Source organism: Protopterus annectens, chromosome 12.part0, assembly GCF_019279795.1.
Source record: "Protopterus annectens isolate FY-2018-M chromosome 12.part0, PAN1.0, whole genome shotgun sequence".
Lineage (NCBI taxonomy): Eukaryota > Metazoa > Chordata > Ceratodontiformes > Protopteridae > Protopterus > Protopterus annectens.
In genome coordinates, this window is record NC_056746.1 from 802,985,656 (window position 1) to 803,003,135 (window position 17,480).

The following is a 17,480-nucleotide window of genomic DNA, read 5'->3' on the forward strand; positions in this document are numbered from 1 at the left end:
TTTGTTTGGAGGTATATATTTTTGTGTTATAAATTTTATATATATATATATATATATATATATATATATATATATATATATATATATATATATATATACACATATATATTTTGCTTCCCATTTGGGGGGCACCTGACATTTGGGGCAAGAAAAACCTGATGTAATGGCATCGGCTGCATGTTTTATACCCCTGACGACATGGAAGAAGGGACAGCAACCGATGCAGGACCCAGGACTTTGTTAATCAAGCCGACTGAGGGCAACCTGCTAGCAGATTACGCAAATGTAATGACTGCAACAGTGAATACACTCAAAACATCTACATTTATGGTAAGTGTACACAACTGTACTTTAAATTTCTTCTTTTATGTAGCGGGACCATGTATGACTTTTTGCAGAGAGAGGGAATGTGGAATTCTGGGACTGACCTATTTATAAGAATTAAGACAAGGTAGGTAATGCTGTCAGCTGAAATTTTAACGTAGTCACTTGGGAGGTCATCAGCTGAAGTAGAGCATGATTTGAGTTTAAGTGAAGATGTATATAGGATGTGGGCAAAGGTCTGAAGGTTAAAGTGGATGTGGTGATATGTGGCTGCTGGGCAGAGTTAGGATTAGATGTTGGGGAATCCTTAGTTAGAGATGCTGTGCTGTCTACAAAATAAAAATAGAACTGTTTTGCGGTTTTGAGTGATGAGTTATTAGGAAAGGGGTTATAGTTGAATTTATGGCCAGAATGCAAGATTTCTTTAAAGGTTGTCCAGAATGTTTTAATGCAGTGCTTATTATTCGGTAAGGTTTTTGTCTTCATTAATTTGCTTCTTAGTACAATTCTGAAGCATTCTTAAGCTTTCACGATATCGAGGTGTTTCATATTTTTACAAAAAAGGAGTAGAGGTTCCCAAACAAAACTCCTTTTATTCACAAATGAATGGTAAGCGCTTTCACCGGCTGCAATACGCCAGCTTCTTCAGACCAAATCCAAACAAATCCAAAACAGTCCCCACTTGTTTTATATACAATTCTACATACTTAATGAGCATACTAATTGATTAGAGACAGGAATTATAAAATCTTGGGTCATTTCTCATGTGACTCACAAGGTGTTGTTTATTGTGCTACTTGTACCCATTGTGATGCATTTTATATTGGAAAGACCGAGCGTAAGCTCAAACAGAGGGTCTATGAACATCAATATAACATTGTTAGGGCAAATAATACGAATGCTCTTGCAAGACATGTTATATTGTTTCCAGAGCATAAATTTAAATTTGTGGTGTTGCAGAAAATTGAGCATAGTATTAGGGGAGGGCCATGGTATGTGAGGCTTGAGGAAGTAGAACTGGAGTGGCAGATACGAACTCTAGCATACATGTTTCCTGGGCTCAATGAACAATTATCCATTAAATGCCTTCTTAAAATGAAAGCCCTAAATAGATGAATTTATAGTAGGTAAAGTTTTCCATCTGAATAATGGTTAAACAGTAAAAGCTAGTAAAAGCTAGATAAATGCCTAGGAGTAGTAAAAATTTTTTTTTAAGGGCACACATATGGTATCTAGTTTTTATTTAGTTTTTATTTATTTATTTACATTTATTAGGTTATATTTTGGAAGTTTAAAAAAATTTTCGTATATGTATAAACAATCAAATGTATTGCATACAAGTTTTTATACTATATCTTGTATTTTCAAATTTAGTTAAAATGGATAATATGATATGTGTTTTATTCAGCTTGCATTATATGTATTCATCATTAATAACTCTGCTCAGTAAGTTGGTTTATTCAATGTCTTTTTAAATAATGCCGTTTAAGTAATGTTTTTTTAAGTTCTTAATTGGATAATTTTTAAGGTCATTAATCAATTGGTATGCTCATTAAGTATGTAGAATTGTATATAAAACAAGTGGGGACTGTTTTGGATTTGTTTGGATTTGGTCTGAAGAAGCTGGCGTATTGCAGCCGGTGAAAGCGCTTACCATTCATTTGTGAATAAAAGGAGTTTTGTTTGGGAACCTCTACGCCTTTTTTGTGGATTTACCAGTTTGTGTTTTCGTGTTTTGTGTTTCATATTTTTCCATTCTTTCCATGCTTTTTCTCTATCCTGAATTAACATTCTACTCTTTTTTTTGACTAGCCAAATTGCATTATTTGCTTTCAGTCTCTTCCTCCTACTCTATTTAGCATATTCAGGAAAGTTGTACTGAATTCATTTACATAATCATCAAAAGGGATGTTTTTTAGGCAGTTCCATTTAATAGATAATAGTTTAGTAGTGAACATTTCTGGGTTAAACTTGGGAAGGTTGGGTGTTGTTTTATAAATATATTGGAGTAGATGTGTGAGGTGTCTGGTTTTATAGATTGGGAGTTGTTTGCTAAGGCAGTCAGACATTGTAACTGAGGTGGAGTCTTTGCTAGGGTCTTATAATAGGATCCAGTCTAATAGGAAATTTGATGTCTTGCTATAATATGTAGCGCTATTAATTAGTTGTGTGAAGCCAAATAAGTTCACACTGAATGAAGAGCAGTAACAGTTTGTCAAGCAAATAGACTTTCACATCACCTAGTACCATTATTTCTTTTGGAATTGTTCTGGATATCCAATGTAGGATATCTTCTAGTATAGCTGTATTGTCGCCAGGAGGGATGTAAAGAATGGTAATAAATATTTGTTTATAATTTGTGTCTTTGTGGATTTAGAGAAAGCATATGACAGGGTGCTTAGAGATTAGTTGTGGTATTGTATGAGGAAGTCGGGAGTGTCAGAGAAGTATGTAAGAGTGGTACAGGATATGTACAAGGGTAGTGTGACAGTGGTGAGGTCTGCGGTGGGAGTGACGGATGCGTTTAAGGTGGAGGTGGGGTTACATCAAGGATCAGCTCTGAGCCCTTTCTTATTTGCAGTGGTGATGGACAGGTTGACAGACGAGATCAGGCAGGAGTCCCCGTGGACTATGATGTTTGCAGATGACATTGTGATCTATAATGAGAGTAGGGAACAGGTGGAGGAGACCCTGGAGAGGTGGAGATATGCTCTAGAGAGAAGAGGAATGAAGGTCAGCAGGACTAAGACAGAATATATGTGTGTGAATGAGAGGGAGGATAGAGGAATGGTGAGGATGCAGGGAGTAGAGGTGGCGAAGGTGGATGAGTTTAAATACTTGGGCTCAACACTTCAGAGTAATGGTGAGTGTGGAAGAGGTGAAGAAGAGAGTACAGGCAGGATGGAGTGGGTGGAGAAGTGTCAGGAGTGATTTGTGACAGACGAGTACCAGTAAGAGTGAAAGGGAAGGTCTACAAGAGGGTAGTAAGACCAGCTATGTTATATGGGTTGGAGACAGTGGCATTGACAAAAAGGCAGGAGTCATAGCTTGACGTGGCACAGTTGAAGATGTTAAGATTTGCACTGGGTGTGACGAGGATGGACAGGATTAGGAATAAGTATATTAGAGGGTCAGCCCAGGTTGGAAGGCTTGGAGACAAAGCCAGAGAGGCAAGATTACGTTGGTTTGGACATGTGCTGAAGAGGGATGCAGAGTATATTGGGAAAAAGATGCTAAGGATGAAGCTGCCAGGTAACAGGAAAAGAGGAAGGCCTAAGATAAGGTTTATGGATGTGGTGAGAGAGGACATGCAGGCGGTTGGTGTGACAGAGCAAGATGCAGAGGACAAGAAGAAATGGAAACAGTTGATCTGCTGTGTCGACCCCTAACGGGAGCAGCCGAAAGAAGAAGAATTGTTTAATTTCAGGAAAGTAATAATTAATAGTAATAAAGTTGTTAAAGGTATAATTAGGATCCACAAAAAGCTATCTGTGTGAAATACTTGAGGAAGCACTTGCTTTGTCACAATAAAAGTTATTTTCTAAGACATAAGTCATTGTTCCACTGTATTTGGCGTTTATCAGACCTATCATTGAGTACAATGCCCCCTTTGGTATGTACCTAACCAGGCATATCCAGCAATGGAACATCCACAGAGTTTCCTCACTAATAGAAGACAGGGCATGAGTAAAATCTCTTATGCAGACTGCCTGAAGGCCCTATCCCTGTATTCTGTCTCCTGCAGGCTTTTGAGGGGAGAGCTATGCCTGACATACTGGGCATTGTCAGAACCCACTCTGAAGGACCTCATGCATATCTACAAAGCAAACAGCACCAGTCACCCATTCTAAAGACTTAAACCTTGCCTGTGATAAATAGGTCCTGCTGGAGAGACAGGTATGTATCCAAGAGAATACCCCATCTATGGAACAGGGTCCCCATCCTTGGGAAGTATAGTTCCTCCCTAACCCAATTCAAGTGCAACTTGGACAATTGGATGAGTAACAGGAAATGCATCCCTGGTTTGGCACCTATGTCTCTAATGAACACAGTCAGCCTGTAAATGGTCCATCTCCCAGGCCCCTGAGTGTAAATGTTTCATCTCCCAAACCCCTGCTTACACTCATCAAGGGTATCAGAACTTGTCCGAGATTTGGGATGCATGGCTAGGCTTAAAAAGGCCTTTATGGTGATCAGCCTAAAACCTGTAAGGATTTAAGGCCGGTATTTTGCTTTTTTGTATAGTAAAAAGAATTAATCAGAAAAAACATCAAACTGCTGAGTTCATATATGGAACTAGGTTGTAAGGTTTACCATGAATTGTTAAATCTCACTTTTACACTTTGTTACTTAAGCTATGTTAGAATAAAACACAGCCTATTCAGAACAAAATAAGCAATCTGAAAGTACAAAAGGATAACATAATTCAATGTACAATAAAGGATTGCTTTGTAATCTTGTGGGTATGCTGCCCTCTATTGCCCCTTTGCTGCAATTACATGTGTTCTCTTTAAGGACATTGCTGTCCAGGTTTAAAAGTGAGACAGTTTCATAATTGCATAAATAAATTGTAAGATTCTAGGAATATAAAGTAACAGTAAAATAATTGCAAAAGTAAACAATAGTTATGTAATGTCTCCATGCAAAAATGAAACAAGGCTATGAAAAGCAGAGTAAGAAGTAACTACAGCGGTACAGCCTCTAAATGACCAATGGCAGAGTATATTTTATTCCTCTAATAGCATGCAACATAAAACACTGTGCAGCCTACAGAGCATACCCGTCAACCTCAGAAAGCAAGAAATCTGGGCAAAGCCTAAAATTATGGGGGGGGGATAAAGGCCCCAAAATAGGGACAGATTATAACTATTGCTCTTATAAACATAGAAAGCTGCTAGAGTAACAGGATTTGGGTTAGCATTCCTTTTCTGAAGGAGATGAAGTCTGAAACTCAAAGATATATCATTATTTGGTCATTATTTCATGACTTCGATCCTCTGTGATTTGCCAGAAAACCACAGATTTTATGAGCAACAGACCAAATATTTGAGGCACAAATCTGGACATTCTGCGAAAATCTGTACAGTTAAGAGGTATGCTATAGAGAGTATTGTTAAACAATTGCATATTTAACATTATTAACGACTAGAGATTTATCACTTAAAAACAGCTTTATCAGTGTCAAAATTTGCCTCTGCTCTGTCCATTAATGTAATTATGCAAAAGTACCAGAGGAGTAACCTGTGTCTGATACAGAGAACATCGTAGGGCTCACTTTTATTAGAAGTTTGAGCTTGTCGGTCATTATTTTCTTGGGTACTTGAGATCCCCCCTCCACCTCTCAAAGATGAGCTGCTTGTCTGCAAATTTTGAATATATATGCATGTCTATATATCTGTATTTGTATGTCTCAAAAAAGTGTGACATGATTTAAGTGTGTCTGTGTAAATGTGTATATGGATAGGTGTCTTATTGTTCCCAGGATTGCTTGGCTAGTAGTATTCTTGCATTCCCAGAGATATATTTTTCACACGCATATGCCCGCGGGCGCATGCACACACACACACACACACACACACACACACACACACACACACACACACACACACACACACACACACACAAACATTTTCTCTCTCTCTCTCTCTCTCTCTCTCTCTCTCTCTCTCTGTATTCCTGTAGCACCTTCCACAAGACATTTTGGGGTATACAATTATTTTCCTTTTCCCTATCCATAAAACACATGTAGATAGTATTGGTGAACTCCCATGATCCTTCACTATCTGTGCAAATAGGAAGATTCTTTGGCCAGGATGGAATCTGCATTGTTTCTTCTGAATGAGAGGCTCCCTTATTGGATACAAATCTGTTTTTTTAACACCATGGAGCATGATTTCCTGTGGACACTGATGAACATGATCCCTCTGTAAAGGAAAACAATCTCCTATGCCTTTTTCTGAAAATTGAGCCCACAATGATATTTTGCCAATCAATAGATGCTGTCCCAGTCTTACAAGCTGCATTAAAAAGACATATTAAACGTGGCACCAGTCAGTCTGATGCTTTCAGCATTTTTGGCTACATGTCATCCTATATCATAGCCTTGCCACTGCAGAAATGTTTAATGACCACAGCATCCCCATCTACAAAATAGGATCCAATCTCACAATTTTGTTTTGATGTTGCCTTCTAGGAAAATACCATGTCTCTAGAATTCAGGACTTCCTCAAAGTGTTCCCTTCACCCATTTTCATTGTTTCCAGTTGATTTTGCATTAGTATGCCCTTGCTGAGAATAGTTGGAAGAATATCTCCGCTCATTCTTCTGAGCCAGGATGGTCTCTCAAAGTCTTTGATGCCATCTAATTGTCATTCTCCTGGCCTTATCAAATGCTTCCCACACCCAGATCCTCACTTTGATGACTGCCACATCTGTTGTCTTCCTGGCTAGTTATTTCCTGCAAGTCAAATCTATAACCCTCCCCCACTAGTATTGTGCAAGAGGTCTGTTTCTTTAACCTGATGGCTAGTGTCTAGAACCAGTGCTAGGATTCCTATTATGGCAAGCACCAACCACCCTTTTGGGCACTGCTTCTTGCTTCTTTCTCAACTACTAAGGCTTTCAACAGGATGCAATTAGACTCTGTATCTCTGACCTCTGATGGTATACTGGAGAAGCTGTTCAAGAGGAGGGAGCTGAACTGGTGGTGTACAGGAGCATCAGATAGGCATTCCTAGGTCACCTTCACTAAACTATTGGATTTTCTGGGTATGTCCAGCTGCTGTCCTAGCTGTCTGACCCAACTTACAACAGTAGTGCTCAGTCAAAAGTTCATCACTGAAACTGACCCAGATGATTAGAATGTATGGCTCAGCTGATGACAGGACTACAGATCAGTCATTGCCATTTGGCCGTAGGTGTTCTGGTACCTCATTTTGGACAATCCTTGACTTGCACAGAAATCAGAAAGCAGTTTGTCATTCAGATTCAGTTCAGGTAAGCCATCCATGTCTCTCACATTACTCCCAGTATTTCTGCCATTCCCAATATGAACACTGAAGTCTTCCATAAGAAATGCAGAATCAGGAGGTGATGTCATAATGAGCAGCAGACCCACAGTCTCGAAGAAGACCGAATATTCTGAATAGCTCTAAGATGCATATGCACAAACAGTCAGAGTTTTCTTTCTGCAATTAGAAGTTGTATTGATTTGAACCTTGCATTGACTGGCAAAAACACAGCACCTTTGTGGTAAGGCTTGTGAGTGTCACCCTGTTTGCTTAGGCCTGTCTTGAGGGTCACCTCCAAAGAAGAAGACTTACCCCCCCCTGTGAGAAGTCTGGTTCCAGGGTCATTGCTTTATATAGGGTAAGACTAGGGGGAAGATGGATGTGCCCATCTTGAGAGGGAGTAGGAGTGCACATGCCCAGAAACATATACACACTGGCCAGAAATCCTTGGTGGAGACTAGGAAACTGCTACGTGCTGCCTCCTGTGGGAGGGTGGTGCATAATGCAGATGTCAATCCCTGACAGAAGTGAGGGGCGTTACAGTGCTGAAGTGAAACAGTGGAAATTAAGGGATTCTCAGAGCTGCATACAGTCCAGGGTGTTGGAGACAGAATAATAATTGCAACTATTTGAACACTTGGCTGATGTCTGCAGAGTGTAAATTTCAATTACATTTTAAAACTATTCTGATGCTAAATCACAGGTCTTAGTAGAGTTCTGCAGGACTATAGAGAGAGTGAGATGAAGGGGTGGCTGCATCACGTGACATCTGTTGGGGGCTGTATTGCCAGTGTAGTTGCTTATCAGAAGGGAGTGCAGTACTGTCATTCATTTAGACAACCCCATGCTCAGATAAGTGCAGGTATTTAAATGAGTGTGTGTGTGTGTGTGTGTGTGTGTGTGTGTGTGTGTGTGTGTGTGTGTGTGTGTATACCTCTCAACTGTCCTTGTTTTTTGTAGAACAATCCCTGATTTTGCCTTATGTTTTTGCCCTGTTCCTCCTATACGTTTTGGCTTTCTGGTAAATCAATGAGTATTAGTCAGTCAGTAATACCAGACATTAAAATTTTAAGCTTTTTATTGTTCAGCAAATGCATGTTACAACAAAACCTATCAGTTTATTAAATTTTTAAATGAATCAGAGTAATATTTAGAAATTGTACCTAATTTTGCCTTTTGTCCTTCCATTATTTTTGGCTTTGTCCAGAATTCTTCAGCAAATAAGTTTTGAGTTATGCATGTGTGCTGTATCTGTGTGTGTGTGTGTGTGTGTGTGTGTGTGTGTGTGTGTGTGTGTGTGTGTGTGTGTGTGTGTTAGTCTGTAACTGTAGCAGGAAGCTACATTAAGATCTTTACCATCTACATTTGGATTGGAGAATTTTTTTTGTGCACTGCCTAGGTCACCAATTCAGCTATCAATAGCAGCATATAAAGATGTAAACCTTTGAGGCATGATATACTTTGAGAATCCATAAGAATATTTATGTATGTTGGGCAAGAATAGTCAGTGCTTAGTTGTGCTGTTTTATTTATTTCTATTTTATTTTGATTTGCTAACCTGGTAAGTGTGCTGGGCCTTTTTCAGGCATGACCTGAGGCACATAGGCAGAAATGCAACAAGTTTTCTAATAAATTATTAAAGCAACAGTAAAATATACAAACTAAAAACATACAAGCAGCAATACAGGTAATGCAGTGTACATTGAAAAAAGTACAAATGAATAAATACAGTAATTATTAGGAGGATGTGGGGAGTCTGGTGGTGGAATTTGAAAATTTGAGACTGAACATTTATCAGAAGTGCTCAAGACTAACGGGAGAGCAACATCAAAAAGGACAGCAGGTTCCTGGCAGGAGGTAAAATGAAAAGAAAGGTGATTTGTACTGATGGGGTGTTTGCAGAAAGGATTAATAATAATAGGCTAGCCTTATTGCCGAGTTTGAAATAAAAGGTGAAATAGTAGAGAGAAGAAAATGTCTAAGCGATGAGAGCAAATAAAGAGCTAAGAGGCAAAGAAAGATTGAGCCAGACAGGTGAGATACTGGAATGTAAGAACCATCAGCTATTATTCTGAAGCATTTGCCAACAATCTTTTTAAATGGTAGAAGCATTTGCAAGCATTTTCTGTAAAGAGATGTTATATCAGAGCCTTTTTGAAACTAAGCATGTTGTTCCATATTCTTTAAATCACTGGGAATTCTGTTCCATGTGTCAGGAACAATTTTTAGAGAAAACTCTTTCAAAAACTGAGAGTGAAAGTAAGTCTTAGTGACTGTGCAGTAGCATATAAAGAAATATATTTTACAAGTGGCAACTTAACACAGTAAGACTAAACAAAAGTTACATAATGAGTATAAACTTTTAGGGAAATCCTTTTTGAGACTGAGTAGAAAGATAACCTTCAGAGAAATCCAAAAAAATGGTTGTTACCTGCATATATGACTTCCTAAATTATTTGACCTTGATGTGCAGTTTCAAAGTATATGGCAAACATCTAGGGGTGGATAAATATTTCAGCTGAGTTAGAAGGTAGAGTAAATGTTTCTAGATACTTTTTAATGAGCAATAGTTCTGGATTTATGGATGTTAGGATAAGTCTGGCATACTATTAAATTTCAGTAATGTCCAAAAGATAACCTGCATGCTGGTTCTAATAAATTATTTCTTAGCATCAAACTTAAAGAATATTTTATACTGTCTTGTTATCGTACCACAAGAGTACTACAGTGTATGTTTTACATTATGGTTATTGTGGTGGCTTGCCTGGATAAAGTTTGTGGGCTGCAATTAGCTGCAGCCATGCTATTGTTGCCAATGTTATACATAGCCCTAGACAGGAAAGTACCAGTTCTGATGTGACCATGTGATGCTCTTCATAGCTAGAGATGACACAAGTGAATGCTGGGTACTCCAACATGTTTGTTATGCTCTTAGTAGAGCAGTAAATTATAGGTTTGTCCTGGCTTACTGTCCATTCATACCTCTCAAGTGTACTTCATTATGAGGAACGTACCTCATTTGGGGTCTTAAAAAGTTCATGTTCCTCGAAGTTCCTCAAAGTTCTACATTGAAAGAGTCTGTAACACATTCAGCGTTAGGAATTTTTTTTACGTGAAATCCATGGTAAATAGAAATTAATCATATTAATTCATTAAAGGATCTTCTTTATAAGTAAAACCAGCATATTTTAACCATTCTATGACCTTCCTAGTTGAAGTAAGCCATTGGTATGTGTTCCACATTTTGCCCATTTGTTCCACATTATGAAGGCGAGTGTTACTCATTTTGGAGATGGAAGGTTGAGAGCTGTGTGTCCATTATCTTAACTTAAGGGTCTCTCTGCAAGAGTTGTCAGATCATCTGAAGTAGTTAACTTCATTTGATCTGCAACCTGTGGGTATACGGATCCATATGGGATCCGAGCGAGCAACTTTTTTTCTAGCATCTGCTCCAAGCTTCGAGCTCCTCCCCTTACCCATAATGCCCTACCATCTCCTATCTTCCCTCAGATCTCGTTTGCCGCGCCAGTAGTGTGCATCGTGGTCTCCTTTGTTCTGAGCTCAGGGATAGTAAGTAGTAATTTTTTGCTGATATCTTGGTGTGCTTGGGTAAGATTTCCCTTCCTCCCCTTGTGTAGTATCTCGATTGGTCGTCGATGTAAAAAAAAAAAAATTTGTATAGAGTAGTAGTTAAGCCTGCCCTTCCTCTACCTGTGTGTGTGTGTGTGTGTGTGTGTGTGTGTGTGTGTGTGTGTGTGTGTGTGTGTGTGTGTGTTTTTTTTTTGGGAGAGGTAGTGCTTGTACCTTGGAGTGCAGGACTATGGCTGACCAGCCAAAGCCTGTTTTTAAAAAATGCAGAGAGTGTGGCCATAAGCTTTCCTGGCCGATGGTCACACTCTGTGTGTGATTTGCTTAGGAGTGGCACATTTGTCCACTCAGTGTGCTGTCTGTTCAGGTTTTAACCCTAGGGCCCATAGGGATCGTAAGGCCAAGCTAGTTGCCAAAGGCCTTCTCCCTGCTGCCATGCTGGAATCTGCCTCGGTCTCTAGTGTACCACCTTCCACCCAGACAGGGACTCAACCTCCCTCTTCATCTGGTGATGGGTCTTCAAAGGATAGATCTTCAGTCAGCGAGTCTGACAAAGAAAAGGAAAGAGAAAAAGAGAAGGAAAAGGAAAGGCGCAGAGAGGAAAGGGAGAAAAAGGACAGGCATCGTAAGAGGTCCCCAGACAGGGAGCTCTTTCTCCGCTCCCACATCTAAGACCATGAGGCCTGTTTCTCCACGGCTCTGGTCTCCTCGTTTCTCACCAGAGCCATTGGAACATTCGGACCTGAGGCCTTCCTCCCCACTGCGCAGACAGCCAGATCCGAGTCGGTGGCCTCTTCGAGCTCAACTCGGAGCCTTTCGGACATGGATATGGACAGAATGATGCAGAGATTTATTCAGACCCAAATTCAGATGGGAGTCTTGCCAGGTCCCTCTCCCTCTGGAGGGAGGACCTCCATGCCTCTTTTCCGCCCCATCTCTCCTTCCCCAATCCGTGCTTCGGCTTCGGGGCTCTTGGATTTGAGGTTTTTCGGAGCTGGTAGCTCGGCGCCGATGGTTCCTCGACTCTGGCTATTACCTTGAGTTCCTCGGATCTGACTTGTTCAGATCTGAGAGACTCTCAGAGCCGTGGACAGGGAGTCACACCCGGGGGAACAGATTCTTCAGCTCTGACCTTTTCGGATCCAATCCGTTCCCTCGGACCTCAGGCTACCCTGATTTCGGCTCTGGTCCCCGCTTCGGATCCGGGGAGGGCTTCTCCCTCAGCCTTCGAAGTGTTGGAGAGGGTTCTCTCCCAGGGATTGAGACCCCAGCCCATCCCCTTGGATACCACCCAGGCCCCCCTGGATTTGGTAACGACTCCCTTCATCCTGTCTGAGACAGCCCGTGCCAGATGCTTAGGTCATGAATGAGTGCAACTAACTGCAATGCACTTGACTTGAAACTTTATTTTGTATCACTTCAGCTTAACTTAGGTCATTGTCTTTGCCTCCTGTGAACCCAGATACTCTTTGAACTTAGTTTTCTAGTTGGGTCAGTATGAATCTGGAGATGTATTTGTTCTTTGTAGACCATCACCTGACCCATTTCAGGTTTGGACACCCACTGATGCAACCATTTCACTCCCCACTATTAATCTGCCTCATGGCAGGGGCTTGTGTAACATCACATGTGACACTTAGATTCACTTTACCAGCTGGCTGCTTGAGGACACCAAAGGGGATGGCCTGGACTCACTATAGCTGTAATTTGGCCACATCTGGTGATCAGGACTAGTTATCAGGGATCATGTAAGTCCTACGTCTACTGTACCTGAATAGGCCTGTTGCCCTTACCCTGAGCTGTCTGGGGCTGCATATGATCAGACGGAGGTTAGAGCGTATAAAGCAGGAGAACTCACAAACTTGATGACTAGCTTAGATTTGATACTCATTGTTCTGTGATCTCAACAGATATGTCATGTAAGAAGGCCACATTGTTGTTCATTGATATTTCTGCAGTATTATATATATATATATATATATATATATATATATATATATATATATATATATATATATATATATATATATATTATATATATTATATATATCCTGTACATACCACCTGCATCCAGGTATTACAATAAATCATGGAATTAGTCATTAATAGTAAATATGACCATGAAAATATAAATATGAACAGCTACTCGTGTTTCCCTGATGAGTGCTTAATTCAAAGTGAAATTCCATGTTCATACCAGAGAGTAAAACTCCTACACTGCACTGCAGCCTTGAGATATCCTGCCTGAAATACTCCAGACACATTCCACCTTTTCAGCAAACTGTTCTCCGAAATGTCTGACCTTAAAATAACTATGAGATGCATTAAAAACAATAATCTGCTGACTGTTGTACACAAAACACATTAACATGAGCTTCAGGGATTTCACGCTTAGTTAACTCCAAGACACTGTATCTTCTGATGTCCAATAAAATACCAATAATCTTGTTATCACATAATTCCAATGTCCTTGCATCCTAAAGGAGGATCTTTAGAGAAATAAAGTTACGGATGGAGGGAGGTGTTTTGGTGTGTAAAACAGCTAGCCTTTTTTTTCTGACATTCTAATTTCTCAGTTATGTGAAGTAACCGTATACATGTCAGAAACTTTCCCATCTCCCAGTCCCGCCCTAGTCTCTGATTCCGACAGGGAAACAATTGGGAATTCAAGGGACCACTCAGAAATTCATGGCACCCCATTATTTTACCCTCGAAACTGATAAAAAATGAGGAATTTGGTATGGTTGAAAGGTATGATGATGATGGTATTTATTATTCCTTTTAGTCACACCATAATATTTCAGCCATTACTTTACAATGTTTTCTCTAAGAACCCTTTTGTAAAATTACTAGGCATAAGCAGCTAAATGAATAAATAAATGCTTAAAAATATTGAATGAAAAATGGTTTTCTTTCTGATTTCTGAGAAAGAAGAAGTGTTACAATAATCTTCTGTGTTTGCTTTCTTGGGATAAGCACAGACTTATTTTTTCTAAGGAGAGGGTATATTGTATTCTAGTCACCAAAAAGGGAACTCGTTTTTTTGTACTGTCTTTTCATATAAACACAGACAAATCATAACTTCATATGGATCATAGTAAGAATGTATTCTATGTTAAATGTATTTCTTCTTTTTTTTGTTAGGGTTATCCCTGAATCCCCAAGATGGCTTTTATCTCAAGGGAGAATTGAAGAAGCAGAAGCAATTATTATAAAGGCAGCTAAAAGAAACAGAATTACACCACCGGTGCCTGTATTCAAACCCGAGGATGTCAAAAAATATGTGGTAACACTAACTGCTTCTTTTATCTGTTTATAGTTGCTAAATGCTATAGGTTCTCTCAATACTGCATTTGTATAATTTATAACGTTCACAGTAACTCTGCAGCCTCAAGAGGTAGATACTGAATGGTGTTTCCAGTTGTTTGGTTTCTGGTATGTATGCACGTTTGTGTAGCCAGCTACTTTTATACTTCTGCACGTCTGTAACTTGTGCTACAACAGCCAACTGAGACGTTATTAGCAAATAGAAAGATAAGTAGTGCTGAACATGACACAGAAAGGCCTTTGAAGATGTAAGCAGATGGTTATTTTTAATAGCTACTTATTTGTCCATCTACTTGCATGTCTAGGTCTCAGAGTATGGTACTTACAAATGCAAAAATCTATCACTTAAACAACCTCCTCCGCAGTTGACATAGAATAAACAAAAAAGGTAACTGTGCAATGCCAAAAGCAAAAATGACAAAAATGCGTATGCACTGAAGAAGCCCAGCAGCCAGGTGAAAAATACATCCCACCACCCACTGTTTGTCAGTTTGGCATTTCTCATTATTCATTATAGCCCAACAGTCAGCTTGCTTACTGCCTGGAGTTCACGCTAGGATGACCTTCCTGTCTATTCCCACAGGTTTGGTGTCAGGCTACATTTACTGGTCTCTACCATGGACTGTAGCCCTAGCTGGCAACCCCTTCCTCTTCCACCAGAAATGGCAAACCAGCAAAATGCTACTTATTCCCACCCGCAGCTAAGTCCATAAGGACTGGGTCAGCATAGTTCCATCCTACTATGCCATGGAGACATCTCAAGAAAGGTAACTAATCAAACTGTACATATTATGTTTGGATATGAGAACTGTTCGCTCAAGTCTAGTGTATTTTTGACAAAACAAAGTCAGCATTAGGGAGGTCTGCATTACCCACAACCCAAATGTGACATTTTACTTTTGCAAAATAACATTCTTTAAAAGTATTTTCTTTCAGTGCTTTTCACTGAAAGTTTATTTGCAACATTGCATTAGTAATTATCTGACTGCTGACATTTCACGACTGACTTATATAAATGCAGGTTTTGTTCAATGTTACTGAGTTTAGTCTCATTTATGAAAGCAATTCAAGATCTAATACAGTGTGGCGCTATAATAGCCCAACACATATATACAAAACTGCAACTGCAGTATTAGGAATAGACTCATAGGTGATGCTGCATATTATTGCCAGAAAGTCGTACCTTTATTTTTATATCTCTGATACTAGAGGGTACCACATACCTCTCAAACATCCTTGATTTTTATGTGATGTATTTGATTTTGCCTCAGAATTGTTGTCTGTACTGATTGTTTTGACTTTTGTCCCTGATTCTTCTAATAGTAGGATGAGGTGTAAACAGGGACACTGAGAAAGCTAACTCAATAGATGGTTGAATGAGAGCCTGTGATTTCTCGGCAAAAACTGAATATGGGCTCTTAAGTAAATGCCTGTTGCAGTGGCATAATGTTAAGCATTTTGCAATACTTTCAGTTTCAGCAGCAATAATGTGACTACATGTAAAAGTTTTTTATCATTAGTATGGAATTTCCTTTTATTAGTTGTGATTATTCATTGCACAAAGTCTCATCCTTACAGTGAAAATTGTTTTGCTTGTTGATGTATCTTTCTCTGGTACATGTGTGGATCATTACAGAATTGTTGGAAACGACTCCGTTGCAGAAAAGAGAAAAGAATTATAGCATGTAGGCAAGTTTATGCTCTAAATTTATGTTATGGCAAACACTGCAGAATTCCACAATAAGGTAATGTGTTACCTGATTGTGTTTCAGTACAGTAGGACATTAATGATTTTATTGCAAATAAAGCACATACTGTTAATGTACCATTTTACCAAAATCATTCTTCTCAGTCTTACAGTAGTGCAGATTATAACTTGGTGAAATACAGTTGAAATACAGTCCTGTGTGACAAAGCAGGAGAAGAAGGTCTTTAGTATTAAGTACTCTTAAGGAGTTAATTATTTTGTCCGATGCTGTTTTTTCTGTCCCTGTTCAACCTCTGGTTATCAGATCTGACTTTGATGTCAGATTGGCCAAATCCGGGAGACTTCTGATATTCTTCGTGTTTCACTGTTGCAGTCATCACACTTGGGTTATCTGCATGCAGGTAGCCCTCAGTTGGCCCGAATACCAGAGACTTAGTATTTCTGCATCAGATGCTGTCACTTCTTCCATGGTGCCAGGTCATCAGAGGTATAAAAACAGGCAGCCGACGCCATTACATCAGTCTTTCTTGCTGCGGGAGCCTGAAGGAGAAGCAGTTCGCAAGTGCCGGTCGGCTGCTACCTGAATTTTCGTTTTCAGCTAAATAATCCTGAAGTAGTCTAAAGCTAAGTACCCTGTTGGGGATCCTTTTTTCTTGCTCTAACCGATGTCAGAAAAAATTAACAATTGTCTTGCCTGTGGAAAGCAAATACCTCACAGAGATTTTCATTCTTACTGCATCACCTGTTTAGGCCCAGACCACAACGTCCCTCGCTGCCAGTTTTGTGCCTTGTTTAATGTCCGAACCATTCATCGTCAGGCTATCCTTGTCGCTAAATACTTTCACTCTCGACCTCCATATTAGGGAATGTCTTTGGTAAGCCAGCCGACTACCGATCTTTCGAGAAAACATAAGGATAGAGAGAGAGACAGACTGCATAGGTCCAAAACTGATGACGACTCTTCCAATAAGCTAGTCGCCAGTCTGCCGGTACTTAGTGAGGCACTTTCGCAGCCCCTGATGCCTGCTTCTATGGATTTGCAGGCCCCTGCTGAGAACCATTCGGAGTCCGGTATGCCACAAGATGCTTCTTTGACTGTGGAACCTGCGGATGTCTCTACCTTGGATGGGTCCGGAGCTGCTGTGCAGGCACTGGCTTCTGAGGGAGTTTTTCGTCCAACTGATGTTAGAATCAAACCGACAACAACTTCTTCTGCCAAAACTACTGAGTTTCTTAGGCCCAGAGTACGCACTACGCCTAGAAAACCAATGACCCAAGTGCATGCTCAGGCACCCATGCCACAAAAACAAATGCTTAGAATGGCTAAAGACCTCATTACGCTGATTAGGGGAAACTAACCTTCCCTTGCTAAGAGACAAAGAACAGAATTCCCTTCAGGTTCAACAGACCAGGAGTCAGATGACTCTGACCTTTCTGAATATGAAAACATGCCCTTATCCACCTATGAGGATTCTGATGCAGAGGAATGCATTCCCTCTGCCTCTCCTCCAGCAGATTTTCCT

The 17,480-nt window shown here is 39.9% G+C and overlaps 1 protein-coding gene across 1 annotated transcript in view; it reads left to right on the top strand.

Moving 5' to 3' along the window:
• Positions 1–17,480, top strand: part of LOC122816215 (solute carrier family 22 member 5-like) — a 517,081-nt gene that overhangs the window by 163,750 nt on the left and 335,851 nt on the right. Inside the window, exon 4 of the mRNA XM_044088962.1 lies at positions 14,067–14,208. Coding sequence (XP_043944897.1) covers positions 14,067–14,208 — 142 coding nt within the window. The remainder of the gene's footprint in view (positions 1–14,066; positions 14,209–17,480) is intronic.